Source organism: Anarrhichthys ocellatus, unplaced genomic scaffold (assembly GCF_004355925.1).
Source record: "Anarrhichthys ocellatus isolate YVR2014 unplaced genomic scaffold, GSC_Weel_1.0 scaffold835, whole genome shotgun sequence".
NCBI classification, from domain to species: domain Eukaryota; kingdom Metazoa; phylum Chordata; class Actinopteri; order Perciformes; family Anarhichadidae; genus Anarrhichthys; species Anarrhichthys ocellatus.
Genome location: NW_022280809.1, coordinates 631 through 17,703, shown reverse-complemented (window position 1 = coordinate 17,703; position 17,073 = coordinate 631). Strand labels below are relative to the sequence as shown.

Genomic DNA, 17,073 nt, shown 5'->3' with positions numbered 1-17,073 from the left:
TGTGTGTGTGTGTGTGTGTGTGTGTGTGTGTGTGTGTGTGTGTGTGTATACAGGTACTATTATACTAATTTAGTCAGTATAAAATTATACAGTTTTAGAAGTGACTTGCAAGTCTGCACAGCCACCAAATGACCACAGACATACATGCAGTTGATTGTGGCTCTCTGACCTCTTGGTGTCTGAATGTGTCCATCAATAATTTCAATTTCATGCTTCAGTGGTAGTCTTGCAGTGTGAGGCAACTTATACACCAGGTACTTCCTGGGTATACATGTACTTCTCTGAATTAAACTGAAGTAAATGTATGTGTGATTTTTGTGTTTGGTGGCATTTTGTTTGAAGCCAGTCAAAGGACGGTCATGGTTTACACTGAAGCAACTAAATCAATCTATTAAATCTGCAAATACCTTCAGCTATGACATACACATATAGGTAGCCCTCTGACCTTTAGGTGGCAGCAGTTATCCACCGACAAATTCAATTTCGTGCTTCGGTGACCGGAAAGCCAAATGTAGCTCTGACCTTTTACACCTTCAACTTAAAAGTCTTTATGACGATCGTCTTTATCTCTCAAAGTCTTTATCATCTTTTTTTCCTCTCTCCACTTAATCAATTAGTAACCTTCTATGTAACTGGAGATGAGTGAAAGCTCCTGTTGAGACAATAAAATCTTGATCACAGCTGGACCTCCTGAAGCCTTTGCCAGTTAGACATCAACAGTATCTGGAGGGCAGCCAATTCGACAGATGTGGAAGAAAGTCGAGGTCAAGAAGAGAAAAAACTCGGGGAAGAGGCAGCGGGTGAAATCTGCTGAGGTGTATAAAGTCAAAAACAGGGCGGGTTCCTGCTAAATATTACAGAGACAAGGTCGCCACGGGTTTGGGACCAAAAAAACAGCTGCTGGGACTAAACACGAGGCAGAAGAATAAGACAATATTACAGGGATTATTTCAGTCATGTTGAAACACATGACAATCAGAAAACTGAGAAAGGGGCTGCAACTTAAATGTTTTCGTTATCTTTCAATCTGCTGATTATTTTCTCGATTAATCTGCAAAACATTCATATTCTGATGACCATAAAACATCAGGAAAGCGATCAACAGTTCAAAACTCCAAAATATTTAATTTACTTTAATGTTTTTTTGCCAAACAAAGCTATACAAACATACAAAACACACTTCAGGATGCTATACTATAATGTCAAAGTAGCTTCAAGTTATTTTCTATTGATACAATCTTTCTCCTGGTTAAAAATTGACTTACTCATGCTGCTGGACAGTCTGTTGCCACTCTGCAAACAATTTAAAATTTAATGAACCTGATATTGTAATTCCACTCCCCTGCTTAAATCCCTCTTAAACAAATCCAGAGTAGTATAGTAGTAGTAGTATATTTTTTGTAGAGTTTGTCCTTTAAAGAGCTACAACATGACATGTCGGATAATGTCTTTATACACTGGGAGAGTCACTGATGCAGATTCAAATCTGCCAATGCAAAGCCAGAGATAGCAATGCTTACATAGAGATAAAGCAATGAGTTACACAATAGAAGTTTGCTAATGTAGCTTAATATCCCCTAATGTAGAGCTAGTAATTACATAGTTGGAATAGCAATTCTAGAGATAATAAAGCTACAGTATTTGAATGTTGAAGGGTTGAATGAAAAATGCCCAAAGAAACCTGCATATTCATGTTTTCTGAGGTATTTCTGTTTGTTTATTTGCTTGCTGCTCCGCTTTTTTAAGCGTCTTTATCAGCCAGGAGCTCAGGGAGAAAATGTGAGGTCATGTTCTCAAGGAGAAACACTAGCAAACTCAATGTTGGGAAGTAGGGAGGGAAAAGGAGCCGAGAAACAGCCAACATGGGTAGGCCTGCAGACATCATCTCGTTGCTGCTGCAGTATCAGATCGCAGATTCCGTATTTAACTGCAGAGTGCCATTTTGGGCCATTTCCAGTGGCTGTGATCATGGACTTATCAGATGTCTTGCTATACATAATGCAATCAAAATTGGCCAGACTGCAAACAAAAAGATGTCGCATGGGTATTTTGTAACAAGGCCTGCTTCAATATCTGTAACACAGACCGACAGAGTTACTAACAGCTGAGTCGACCTAAAATTGCCCCTTTGCTTGTCTTTTGCTTGGTTTAGAGCTTGGTTTTGCAGGCATTACTGTCAGGTTACCTGATCAACAGAGGAGCAGATGCCCAGTTCTTTAAACCATTCAACCATTGCCACTACAGCACAAAGGTCTTGTTCAGAAGCACAACCTAAAACTGAATCCCAAAATAAAACCAAAAGGCAAGCAATGCAGTCATGCTGAAACTTTTCACCTCTAAGCTCTTTGACGTATGTTTTACATCTTAAATAGTAGTTTTGTTACTAACACAGTAGCAGTCTCATTGACCTCCCTTTCACTGCTTATCCATCAACCTGCACTTTCAATTCCCCCATGCAGACCCCTTTGGAGGGTCTCGTGTTCAAAATATCCCCTCTTGCCTTCTTCCCGGCCTGATAGTTACATGAGCCCCTCACTTCCTCTCTCAGAGCTCCGACCCCCTCAAGCTCTCCGATGTCTGCATCTGCCTTTAAGTGAATTTGTTCCTTCACTCGGTCTCCTCGATGCTCGATCTTTCAGTCCCTCTTTCCACAGCGGAGGACATCTGATACATGATGCAGACGATGGTAATGTGGCTGGTGCTCATGTAAAAATAAAATCCCCATCTATCTCTCACACAGGCAAGGTTATTACCGACTATTATGGAAATGGCTGACAGTAAATAATAGGCCCTCAAAACTGAATGTTAAAGTACAATGACGTATTTAAAACAGTTTGGTAAGACTCAATGTTCTTGATTTGTGTTGCTGCAAAAATAGAAACATGAATTAGTTTTTACCTGATCTTGCAGGCTACAATGTCGACATCAAATGAAATATTAGAAAGAGAGACGGAGGGTGCTTGTGGGTTGAATGAGAATCACAATCCAAGTGTTTGAGGGCTGGTGTAATTTCATCTGCAGAGAGAGGCTTGCTAAATTTGGCACAGGTGCATGAGAGGCGTGTTCACTACTGGACAAGGTGAGGAGCGGCAGACCCACCGGCAATCACTCTCCTAAGTTCACTTTGCTGGAACACAGCCACACACACCTATGACTAAGCAGCCCGAACCATACAAGGTTAGGGTTTGAATGGCACTCCAATCTTCTGCATTTTAGCCACACTAGCCTCGTGTCTCTGGGGTGGCAATGTTGGTCTGTCAGTCGGTGCATCACGATGGCCCTGATTGAAATAATCGGAACAACTGTATCTACCTTTTGTGCATTTCCATGGTCCCCGGAGGATGAATCCTACTGACTTTGGGGATCTTTTCTTGTAGAGCCACCATTAGGTTGACATTTATGGTTTGCAGTGAAATGTCTTAAAGGTGGAAACAGTCAGCAGATCGAATATTAACTGGAAGTATGTTCCAGAGCTGAGGTGCCAGTACAGCAAACGCTCGATCACCCTTAGACCTTAACCTGGACTCTGGAACGGCTAGCAGGCTTAACCGAACAGATCTGAGAGTTCCTTTTAGACAATAGGGACTTAAAAGTTAAAAGTTATGTATTCTGGCACTTGGCCATGCAACACTTTGTAAGTAATGAGTCACATTTTAAAATGTATTCTAAAGGAAATTGGTAACCAGTGCAGGGAGACTATTGGGTGATGTAAGAAGAGCGTTTGGTCTTTGTCACGAGTCTGGCTGCAGAATTCTGCACAGTCTGAAGTTTAGCTACATCTCGGGCACTGAGGCAGGTAAACAAGACATTGCAATAGTCCAGTCATGAGGAAATACAAGCATGGATAACTTTCTCTGTATTGCTAAAAGATAACATTTCTCTGATCTTAGAGATATTCTTGAGTTGGTAGAAAAATGACTGTGTTATGTCCAAAGCTGAGCTCACTGTAGAAGTAGGAAGTTAAGTTTAGCCTTATATCAACTGGTTCTTGTCATTTAACTCATCAGCAATTTTATAAGTTTGTATTTACACAGAAGCGGTTTTTATTTATCATAATTTTATCACATTATCTCCCGCAAAGACAGGAGACGCTGCTGACAAACTCCATGCGGTGTGCTTTTCCCCCATCTCCTGACTAGCCACTGCTCTCTTGTTATAATATTCTCAGATATGAAAGCTGAATATTGCTGACATTATTCATCCACTCCAGGGAACAATAACCCAGGCGACATACTTTGAACCCAAAAAAAGTAAATAAATATTTTAAAGGAATACTGAGTCGGCCTTGGGGAAATTTATTTATTTACTTAGTTTATATTCTGTGGTGTCAGCATTCCCAGCTGTCGCCTGCGGCACCAAATATATTAACTGAAGAACTGCAACTCTGTCTTTTTCATAACTGCCGTAAAAGTATATTCATCTGACAAACCAATGGTAATTTAAGTAGGAGATATTGTGTGTTTGATAAAGCAGTTGTTTGGCAGAGTCGGGCTTGGGGTTCTAAAACAGACTTATATAAAACTCTAGATCTATCTTGTCGACCAGCCACAGGGGTAAAAGCTAAGAATAGGACCCCCCCCCCCCTTCTCTCTACTCTCCAGTAAAAAATAATGACTTCCCCTTTTTAATAAGCTCCACCATAATAAATGTGAGATAATCTCATCCTCCTCCTTCTCTTCCATCTATCCTTGCCTTCTTTTCTCTGCAAATGTCCCGCTCTGTCCTCAGACATAATGGCACGAGTATTTTCAGCCCTGTGTTGAAACATGGATGGATGATAAAGACAATGACTGCTCATGCTTCTCCTTCATCAGTTATATCTCCATGTAATGTAATGTGATTCTGTATTGCTCTCTGTAGGAAAATTTACTTTTCACTTTCTCCCTTCACAAGAAGAAAGCAGAGCTGCAGCAGGGATAATGCTTTCTGCTCCTCCTGTTGATAAGGGGAGTCTAGTTTAAACTGCGTTTAGTCCAATGGTTCCCAACCTAGAGATAAGCCAGCCTCCAAAGGATCACAAAATAAATCTGGGGGGGTAATGGGATGGTTAATGGTGCAGGGAAAAATACACAGCTACACAAATTTGTATTCTGGACTTTTCTCTAATGTATTTTTCTCTTAAACATTGGCTTATTTAACCTCTTTTGGATTTGAACAACCCATTCAAATAAAAGCCTCAGAAATGTTGCTTTGGTGGAACCACGATACCAGAAATGTGACAAGATCCCAACCAGACACAACTTTTTTGTAACTTTTTGGTCACAAGCCAGAAAGGTTGGGAATCTGTGACAATGCGTTGTATTTCATAAGCTTATTATATGAACACAAACAAGTAATGAGTAACTGCAGCTAGCCAATAATTGTACTGGAGTAAAAAGTATGAAACTTCTGTGAAATGTAGTGGAGCAGAAGTACAACGTTGGAGGAAATGGAAATACTCAAATAATACAAACAAGCAAAGAACCAAACAACCCAAATTGTACTTAAGTACAGTACTTGAGTAAATGTACTTTGTATGTAATGCATTTGTAATGTGCATTTACACCACTGTGTGGTTTGTTATACCTTCTTTGACCACACAGTCTGGGAGATCTAACATCGCACATCTCTCAGCAGCTCCAAATAGATTAATTATTAAATAAATGAGAGGCGAGAGCACTAGACTCTGGGCGCTGGTCGTCCATCTCCACAGTGACTTGCTGCCCTCGATGCCGAGCAGAACAGAGACAGTTTGCCTTGGAAAGTTCACCCTGCCCGGAAGTGATGAGCAGTCTAGTTTCTGATGGATGGAGGGTACTACTACTCTGACTGCCTGGCCCGGACAAACATAAATACCATCTCTTACTTTGCTCCTCCGGGACAGCCTGACAGCACCAAGGTTTATTGAAAGATGTTGAGGGAGTGATATCAGGCCACATGTACGACTCTGCTAAAAAAAATAAAAATAAACGTAACTACTTAATTTGACCTTTTTTATTTTACTGTATTTGGATTGCGTGCTGGTATTTAATGATTAGGTCACCAATGTTTTATCACATTATTGGCACTTGCTTTTCTGATGACTTCTATCGATTCTGGAAACTCTTAACTCCTTTTTAACCAAACTCGAATCCTCACTTCATCATTGACTAATGCTATTTCTGACCTACTGTAAACTTGAATTAATAGACAGACCTTTGACTGACACCCCGTGGTCATGCGATCCCAAGTTGAGTATCAGCATTGCATCATTTTAATAAAATGTGACCGAAAATACAAAGCTAATTTTTGTTTATATGGGACCACCATGTTATTGAGCTCAAATCAGTGTCTGACGACATTTGTACTAAAGAAAACATACTGTACAGTATTTATAGTGCAATAATAAAATAGACAAATGGAAGAAATTCTCCTTTCCAAAACATTATATCTGTACAGTGGCACCGAAACAGGATCGCAGACCACTGGGACTGATTAACCCCTTCTAACAGGACTGGCGGCGGGCCCGTGTCTTGCCCTGACTCAGGCAGTTGGTTCACTTTCCAAGGTGTCACTGATACACTTCAACCTTCCGCAGGAGTGTCTTAACTGCCATGGGGACCTCTGTGGTCGGTCAATGATAGCCAGAAGGACAAACAGCGGTCACCTGAACATCAGATATCAACCGTTTTGTAATTCAATCTAAATAGAGACATTGCGAGCCAAGTATCCATACCATTTGTTTGTTACGTGATAGTTAGAAACTTAACGTTATTATGGACTGGGAGGAGACGTAAACTAATCCATCCGGCTACTGGAGGAGTCATTCTTGTTTAATACTAACTGTGTAAAGCCATAGACACTTTGAAGGTTTAGAAATATACATAAAGTCATAAATATGTGTTTACATACATATCACCTCATATCACCTCTGATTCCCTGATCATATGTTTTCATATTCAAGTCCTCAGATCCTAAAGGAATTTAGAAAAACAACCTCTTTAACCAAGACAATGCCATAATATACGTAACCCCAAGGAACCCTGGTGTGACTCACACACTTTGTAATTCAATCTAAATATCCTCTTAGAGGGTCAGTATCCACAGCAATTGATTGTTACATGATCATGACAAAATCTGTGTCCTTTGACTCTTAAATATGAAACAATAAAACTATGACTTTGTGCAAAGTTGAATTACCTTTTGCATACCTAATTGCATACGTTATGAATTCAAAACCCCTCCTATTTATTTACAGAGGAAAATATGTGAATATAATCTTGCGTGAACTGATTGATTGACTGCCAGATCATATAACATTTAGACTCCAAGTCTTAACAGTTTGAGTACTATAGATTACCACTGAGTGTCATAGGCCCAGCCAAGACTTTAATTTGAAAAATTATGAATTTATGCATCGCTGTGACTGTACGGTTTGTGGGATATAAACTTTCCATTACGTGCGGGCAAGTACAATAATGGATATTTTATTATATCTAATTATTCAAGTACATTATTTTACATTATATTTATTTTCACATTATAAAAGTGAATATATTAAATGTAATCATGTGTAATGTTATGACATGGACTCACCTATAGTTTTCCACTCTGGCCACACAGAGTGATCAACAGCCACAGCTAACTCCTCTGATTGAGTGACTTGGCTTTGTTTGGCCGGTTGCGTCTGTCTGGCTACGGCTCACTCCATTACAAGTCTGAATGACTAATTAATGGTCCCGGGACAGTTGACACCGGCTCCTCAAGATCCATTTACACCTTCATCCCCGGAGGGCTCTGCCTGGACTCCACTGCACTTCTTCGATCCTCCCTAACCTCCATCCTCTCCTCCCTCATCCCCTCATCTATTATTCATCCGGCGGTAGAGTACTGTTTAAGGAGCAGGTCTGCGGATAGACAGATTGAGAGACAGGTTGATCAGACAAATAGAGGTGGGGAACGTGTTACTATCTGTTTGGTCTTTTCAACTCTGAGGTATTTTGAAGTAGTTTGTCTGAAGGGGAGATAGATGAACTCTGATCTCCACCTGCACCTCCACAGCACACACATTCATATCTGAAGAGTTTAATGTTGGGTCAGAAAGATAGTATTAGACTCTGTGTGTGTGTGTGTGTGTGTGTGTGTGTGTGTGTGTGTTTGAGTGTGCAAACCGTATTATTCACAGTTGCTACAGAGTCCTTCATCTGCTCAACGCCGCACCACCAAGCATACACACAGTGCAAGGAGAACGATTAAGGAAGGCTGTTAGATTAAACTTCTGGTACCCACGAGCACCCAGGTGTACCACAGTACGGCCCTTGGCACCCATCGAACAGAGAGCAGCAGTTTAAGTGTGTAGCCAGTAATGATCCTGCACATACGAAGCTCTTTAGAGTCCTTCTCATAGCTAACAGAGCTATGTCTCTAATTGCCCGAGTCTTTACAGAGAGGGGAAGATATTTTCCGTTTTATTAAAGGTTGTCCTCAACTTTAAGTCCTTTTCATGCAAAACGTAAATGAACATTGCTATTCCGTCAAAGCTACAAAGGGCAGAATACACTGAAGATGTACTGCTGTAAAATTGTGGGAATGGAGAAAGCTGTTTGACATAGTGGTTAAAGAGAGCAATCTGTTATTCGAAGGTCACAATGTCAGAGTGGGCTTCTAATTGCAGATTGAACATGGGAGAAATTGAAAGAGGACAACATTGTTTTTACGCCTTACATCTCTTTGACACTATCACAACCAAAACTGCACATCATAATCATTATTAGAACCGTGTGTCGTGATATTGGGTCCATCCCCACTTTAACAGGATCAAGTTTGTTTATCTCTCCCCTCTATGTTCGCCACCAACAGCTTTAGCTCAGAGTATCGGCTAAAAAGTAAATGTGCACTCAAAAACCTTTTAGCAAGGGTCAACACATGACAATGTGATTTCTGTCAATAACAGTACTGCATAATTTTAAGCCTGCAAAACTATTATAGTCACCTCTCTGTGTGATATTGTACAAGAGAGATGGTCATGGTGCAGTGTTGAGTCATGTTGGGATCTCTAAGTTTACACCTACTGCACCAAATATTGTTATACCCTCAAGCCCCGACCCAGAAGACTCTGCAGTCTTTACATGTTGTATGTGCGCTCTTGTCCTTTACTTCGGTCAAATTGGATCGTATTTAATTCTCTATTTTGTGTTTAAAAGTCCTGCATTTGTCGGTCATGTACCAGCTGGAGGGAGGACGAAGGACAGATCAGGTTGGCTGTTAAAACAAGGTTAATGACTGACGAGTGACTCAGGAAGGATGAAGGAGGAAATTAAAATGTGAGGGTAGAATTTGCAGCGGACCTATAATTCTACACACAGTGCACACAAAACATAATCCCGCGTACATACTTAACATTGCATACACACATATACAGCTTGACGCTGCTAATTTAGCATGAGCACCAGAGCTGTCAGAAATAATGACACACCTGAGGATATGAGGAAAACGTGACTGCCAGGGTTATTGGCAACTGGTCACAAGTTTACACACCCACACACACACACTGTAGTCAGGAGATAGGGATGGGCAGCCTTGAGTAAATCAATTACAAGGTTCAGTATCAAGTTGAAGGTCACGAGGAGGGCACCATAACAATATCCCGCTAACAGCCTGTGAATAACAGCCACCGCTAAATCAGCTCTCTGCACGGGCAGATAGAGCGAACACTTGTGGAGCAGGCAATGGGGTCCTAAGAGGAGAAGAGGAGGACTAAGCATGTTGTTTGGAGGAAGAAATACTATCCCATATGTCGTAATAGGCAAAACAACCTGATTAATATGGCCCTCTGTGCTTATCTGTAGCACCAGCAGGAGGGCAATTCCCCATCACCCTCTATCTCTTTCTGTCTTGTTGCCTCTCTGTCTCAGTTTCTCGTCCTCGCCCTCTCAGTGTCTATATTTATATTGCTACCATAGCTGTTTTTGTCCACCCGTTCCAGATTTAGTGCTCTTGAGCATGACTGCAATCAGCTTAAGACTACCCAGTGCCATGGCCCCTGTGAAATACAAACAAACACTGGGCCTGAATGTCTTCTATGGTTCCTTTTGTCCTTTAAAAGAATACTTTTACCTTTTGAGAAATATTCTTATTTGCTTTCTTGCACAGAGTTAGATTAGAAGATCAATATTACTCTCATATCTGCTCCATTTACTTCATATTGCCAGTAGCGTCATTGAGTCAGTAATGATTCTGCACACTACTAGACTGTATATCGTGCCAAAAGTATGTGGATACTCCACATACTTGTGTCCACATACTTGTTTGCACTTTTGGTCGGGGGCTGTTTTTCATGGTTTGTGCCCCTTCGTTCCAAATAAGAGAAATTCCAATGTTATAGCGTACACTGGTATTTTAGACAACAGTGTGCTTTCAACTTTGTGCCAGCAGTTTGGGAAAGGAAAGGCCAGTTCATGTTCCAACATGAAAATGCACAAACCATGGTCCATAAAAGTAAGATTTTTCCCAGTTTGGTGTAGAGGAACTTGACTGTCCTGCATAGAGCCCCGATCTCAACTTCATCCAACACCTTTGGGATACATTGAGACCTAGAGAAGTTATTGCACAATATCAATTCTCTTACTTTACTAGTGCTACTGTGGCTTAATGGGTGCAAATCTCTTCCAAGGTTCCAATTTTGGAGCCAGAAGAGTGGAGGCAGTAGATTGATGCCTATATATGGTTTTAAAGAGAGACGTTAAACAAGCACATATGGGAGTAATGATTGCATCGCCCACATTCTTTCAGCTACATAGTATACCTGTGTATACAGCTGGCCCTGTGAGACTAGCATATCGGCTAGATATATATGATGTTGGGGGTCTAAATGGGCAGCCGTGGCTCATGGGGTAGAGGGGGTCATCCGGTTCAATCCCTGGCTGCTACGTGTCCTTGAGCAAGACACAGAACCCCTAATCGCTCCCCGGGCGCTTCACAGCAGCCCACTGCTGCTAATACGCTATGGATGGGTAAAATGCAGAGGTCAGATTTCAGATATGTATCTGGTGTAAATGAGGATTTACATTAGTTTAAAGTTGAATTTTAAATCATTGAAATAAACACAACAAGCAATGTATTGACCCAGATGATGTTCAACATTATAAAATAATGAATACATTGTACATGTTCTTCTTCTGTGCAGTTCAGAGAGATGTAAGCCATAAGCCTGTCGAAAACTGAAAAGGCTGGCACTTAAATACAAGGCAGATTGCAGATACACCTTCTTCTTTATCAGAAGACAGAACACACGGCATGGTCTGATGCTCTTTGTCTAGGTGTGTGCTCTCACTTACTCAGTAAACACACACACACACACACACAGAAAGAGTGAAAAAGAAGAACAGTCCGTTAGTCGTGCTCATTGTGACCGTGGCTACATGTCAGTAATGACTATGGCAGCTTACTGTTACTTTGCATCTGCTCCAATTAATTAAACCCCAAATGGTTTCATTTGAACTTGGTTTGTTAATAGGCCATCGTGGTCAGGTCATCCTGAAAGCTATTTCTGTGCCCAATGTCTATTATAAATGGGATCACACGTGACAGAGAGAGTTGTGGATACTGCTGAGTAGCTTCAGCCTGTCTTTCTTACTTTCATTAATCAACTATTACCAGTAGTGCTTTACTCCTCTGTGCCATCCATGGTCCTGAGTCTGTCAAAACAGTCTTTGCTTCTTTATGTAGTTTTCTTGCTCAGAACTGCGCTGCCATTTGGAGCTATCCATGGTGCTGAACCTTTCTTCTTTCCTGTCTTCGTCCTCATTTCTTTTTCTTCCTCAGCTCATGTTAGGTTTGTTGTCAGTTTAAAAGAAGAACAAAAAAATTACAGTGCCTTCCACTTTTCTTCTTTCCACCCTTTTCATCTTTCCATTTGCGGGGTACGTCTTTCATTGCCTCATTGTGAACATAGAACAACAAAAGATCATTTTAAGTGGAGCTGTCCATAGGGCTGAAACTCTAACTCTCTTTCTGTCTTACGATGAGCACTTACTGACCACTTAAATACTTTATGAAATGGATACATTGTCTGTGCTTATGGCTTGTTAACGTGGCATTAATTATGTTGGTTGGTGGAGAAACAGTTAAAATATTGTCACTATTTCCTCTTCAGACAAAAGATAAAAGTAGCCTAATGAATTTTAGTGATGTTGTGTGCCATGGTACCCTTCCAGGCTGTGTTTCCGGTTCAGTCATCAGCAGAAACAACATGGCAGCCCCAGCCTCTTGTCAGTCCGGCATCAGATATCTCTCTCTGTTAGAAGTGGCTTATGTATTCAAGCGTATTGATTTGTTTGCCAACTCTATGCTGTAGACGTGGAGAGCGTGACCAACTCTCCAAAATTCTGTTTTCTTTCTTTGGAAAAGTGATCAATGGGAAAGAATTGACCAAGGCCCCCCATCGCACAGGCTCATTACAGGATAATTACAGCAACTGATTTGCAACAAACACAAGATGCCATAAATGAAGGCCGTAATGATGGAAACGTGATGTGGAAAGGAAACAACAAACTCTCTTGGAGTTCAATTATTCTGCAACCATTCAGGCATAATTCGAGAGACAGCGAGATCCTTCTTGTGGCACTGGCACCTCTGTGGCACTCTGTGGCACTCAGCAGCACTCAGCGGCACTCTGTGGCACTCAGCGGCACTCTGTGGCACTCTGTGGCACTCAGCAGCACTCAGCGGCACTCTGTGGCACTCAGCGGCACTCTGTGGCACTCTGTGGCACTCTGCAGCACTCTCTGTGGCACTCAGCGGCAGTCTGTGGCACTTTAGCGGCAAGCTTTGTTAATTGTGTTATTGATACAGATGTATTTAATGCAGGTTATTTCATCTGATATTTGATGTTGATGGTTAATTTGCAACCTAGTTGTATACATCATGTATTTACTTGTTATTTTTATGTAATAGAAAAGTAAGCATGTGTAGTTCATGAAGCAATAAATAATGACAATTGAAAAATAAAGAGACGTTTGGTTCATTCTTTTCAAACACTAAGCCTAATTTACCTACTTCATTGATTTAATTGTCACACTTAAATCCTGAATTGACTGGTGAAACAGAAGAAGTTAAAAGGCCAAGATGAGAAGATATAATGTTGGTCAAATACTGTGGTCCAAATAAAATTACTTCAGTTTTATTGCCATTGAGAGATAGAAAGTTTGACTCGAGAATATTCAAAAAATTCCTAATCCCTCTGACTGCTGGCGGCACCCTCTGGCACTCTCTGGCACCCTGTGGCACTCTCTGGCACTCTCTGGCACTCTCTGGCACCCTGTGGCACCCTGTGGCACTCTCTGGCACTCTCTGGCACCCTGTGGCACCCTGTGGCACTCTCTGGCACTCTCTGGCACCCCGCGGCACCCCCTGGCACCCTCTGGCAGCTTGTGGCACCTGCTGACATATACATATAAGCAGAGGAAGAGTGAAGATATTTTCAGACATGTATTTTTGGATTGGACATTTTATGGGTTTTAATTTTAAATTTAATTTTTTTTGTATATATATACTTTTAAATGATAATAAAACGGATGATTTATTTTCATTATTTTAGCCGATTGTTGTAAATGACTGTAAAAGTAATAATTTGGAAAGAGTGTATTATGTTCCCTTTTGTTGCAAAACCAGCAAAATCATACTTAAATAAAATTAATGAGAAACAAAAAAGTACAGCGTAATTACTCTAAGGATGCATACAGAATTGAATCAAGTTTTCAATTAATCTGTGGATTGTTTGATGCAATACAGTTTGTAATATAGTTTAATCAAAGTCATTTTTGTGTGTGCAGAGTTGTTGCTATTTATTCTTCCACCGTATTGTGCTGCTGCTTGAGTGAACGCAGAGCATAGCTCCGGTGGCTCCGGTGACTCAACTAAAATCATAAAACTGATTTACGGAATCTGACCTGTTGTAACAACAATGTGTGTTCTCAGGAAATGTCTCAGGAAATGTGGCTCCGCCCCCTCAGCTCCGCAGCTTCTTGACGGGTGCCGAACTAGTACCGCTCGCCTGCCAGAGCTGACGCTTGCCGCTGAAGTGCCACAGACTGCCGCGGAGTGCCATAGAGTGCCGCTGAGTGCCACAGAGTGCCACGGAGTGCCACAGAGGTGCCAGTGCCACAAGAAGGATCTCGGCCCTGCACTATAATTCATGATGAAAGACCTAATTTGTTGTTCAAACTGGCGGATTGGGTTTGAGGTTTTTTTTTTCAATGGGAAAAACGACGTACAATAACTCAAGAGAGTCTTCCTGCAACATAAGGAGGGGATTTCTATGTTTACAATCAATAACTTGTGTAGCATTTATGCTATGCATCTGTATTAAATGTATATTAATTGCATATTTATATTAATCATGTTTAAAAAAAAAAACTAGAATTAGGATGACTTGGGAGTGGGATACTTATATTGTCACGTGTATCGCTCTCTCCTTCTCCCTCTCTCTCTTCTCTCTCTCGCTCTCTCTCTCTCAGTGACAGGCGTCAAAAATACCACCAAGGGAGCGCATATCTGCAGCTTTTCACGCAGCCACACTCGGCTGTTATCCACCGTACTGATGCGTAAATATCCCAAAGAAAACTCATCTTTTCTCCGGACAGAGACACAGAGCACCGAGGCGACTGTGGAAAGAGCGTTTTTTCCCTTCCTATTCTGATGGTTCAAAGTAACCGAAGCCGGATTGAATCGACTTTACATGCCAGATAGGATAGTGGTCGGTCACCTTTTTTGCAAGACACATCGGCACAGACCTTTCTTTGAGACTTAAATGAGGGGGAAGATGTGGATATTTTACAGTGCCGACAATTCAAAGTGTCTTTTTTCTATTTGGAACCAGCGGTGTTTGTATTACGCAGCAGTGGCGTGTTTGTTGTTTTCTCCTGTCAGGACGGATCATGCTTGCCCGTCGTCCTGCATCTGTGCCAAAGACTCCGGGACAGTGACCTGCCGTGATGGGGAGGACACCGAGGTGCCGGCAGACATACCGGAGTGGACGTCCACCTTGATACTCAAGGGGAAAAACATTTCAACTTTACAGCGTGGTGCGTTCATGAGCAACGGAACGGAGTTGCAAATGACGACACTCTCCCTGTCCCATAACGGGATACAGGTTATTGAACATAACGCCTTCCTGGGACTCCCTCGGTTGCATTTGCTGGATCTGAGCCACAACCAGCTGGAGTACATCTCACCCAGGGCTTTCCACGGGTTACTGGAGCTTCGCTCTCTTTACCTAAATCACTCTATTTTACCTCCGGCCACAGAGCAGCTCTCGAATGCGCTCAACACACAAAGTTTGCGCAACCTCCACAGACTGGAGTTAGCGGGAAACACGCTGAAGTCAATTCCCCTGCTGCGAGTAGATATGCACAATCTCCACGCGTTAGTGCTGGTAAATAACTCAATAGAGAGCATAGGGGGAGGCAATTTAACCATGTTGTACCAGCAAAAGCGCATACGCGTCTACTTGGCTTTAAACCCGTTTCGGTGCAACTGCGAACTGGAGGCGTTTTACTACTGGTTGAAGAACTCATCCCAGTGCCCGGATGCGGGGCGCCTCCTGTGCAGCGAGCCGGAGGCCAAGAGGGGGGTTCCTGTGGAGATGCTGCGGAAAGAGGACGTGGATTGTATGAAGGAGAACCTCGAGGCGGTTTCGTACGTGTTCCTCGGGTTAGTGCTGGCTCTGATCGGGGTGGTGTTTCTAATGGTGCTGTATCTCAACCGGGGAGGCATCAAACGGTGGCTCAACAACATCAGAGATGCGTGCCGGGACCAGATGGAGGTCTACCATTACCGCTACGAGCAGGACTCAGACCCGAGACTGGCCAACGTGGCCGTTTAACCTACTGAAACATCCGGCCAATGCCGTGTGGTGAGAGGTCAGGGGAGGCGACGTTTCCCTGGCAGTGCCCTGTTACAATCCAAAACCAATAGTTTTTACAAACAGTTTCATCTTTTTCAGCTGCTGAAATGAATGAACTGCATGTGGTATTCCTCTCACACTGGGATATCCACAGAGCCAAACACAGATGACTTTAAGAGACTATTATAGTAAGAGTTCATCTTGCACAACTGAATATTTAAACTTCCAAGCACTATTGTACACATTGTATCTCCTCAATAGAGGAATGATTTCCATGCATCATGTTAACCTGCACAGTCTACAGCAGCTTGTCAGACTAACTTAGTATTATTTATCTTATTAACAAAGTGACAAATATACAGTAAAGTTATATAGAGTTTTTGATTTGAAAAACTGGAATGAAATTGTGAATCCCTGTAATTTCTGAATACTGCAGCCCTTTGCAAATTGTTGCAAACGAACGGCCTACATTCAGCAGACCCCACAGGAAGAACAAGGTATTTGTGTTTCTAATGAGGGAGTGCATATTGCAAAGGGTGAGAGAGGAAAGTGGTAGAGAAGGAGACTTGGGCAGGTAAGATGAGGCAGGGAAGCTGGTGAGTGCCATGTTCGTGCAAGCAGGCAATGCTTGAGTATACTGTCATAATTCATCATCAGGAACATGGGGTAAGTTACCAACCTGGCCTTTCTGAACAGTCTTTGATCTATGAAAATAACACACATGCATCATTTGACTCCAGGTCAGTTTATCCGGGAAGTGGCGGAAGAGGAAGAGACAGAATCTAACCATGCATGTGACTATTGTAGGCATAGAGAACCAACCAAAACATTAATAAAAGGTCAAATAAAAATGGCGAGTTAGCAGTGTTCTTTACGTCAGCGCATTTTATCATCACTGTCGGGAAATGTTGACTTCATGCAGCGCTGTGCCAGACATTAAACACTGGAAGTGTTTCTCTGTCGTATTTTGTAAAAATAGTTTTTGTGAAATCGCTACAAGCAGGTGTGAATGAGGGTATCGGCTCCATGTCAAGTTTTGAGTAAGTTTACCTGAACTACAGTAAGATGTCACATCGTCAGCACTTCCACTCACCAGAAAAGGTCTCGACTATCTCACCTGCTTCTCTTTAAAGCACCAAACAGGCCGAGGCTGGTCGAGGTCTGCTGCTTGAGGGGTGTAACCGAAAGGCATGGCAGTGTTAATCTCATCA

General features: G+C 42.0%; 1 protein-coding gene across 1 annotated transcript; it reads left to right on the top strand.

Moving 5' to 3' along the window:
* Positions 1 to 14,504: 14,504 nt before the first annotated feature.
* LOC116377044 (trophoblast glycoprotein-like) lies at positions 14,505 to 16,811 on the top strand. The gene has a single exon (XM_031838578.1). It carries the CDS (start codon positions 14,768 to 14,770, stop codon positions 15,839 to 15,841), a length of 1,074 nt encoding a protein of 357 aa, XP_031694438.1. The 5' UTR covers positions 14,505 to 14,767; the 3' UTR covers positions 15,842 to 16,811.
* Positions 16,812 to 17,073: the final 262 nt, after the last annotated feature.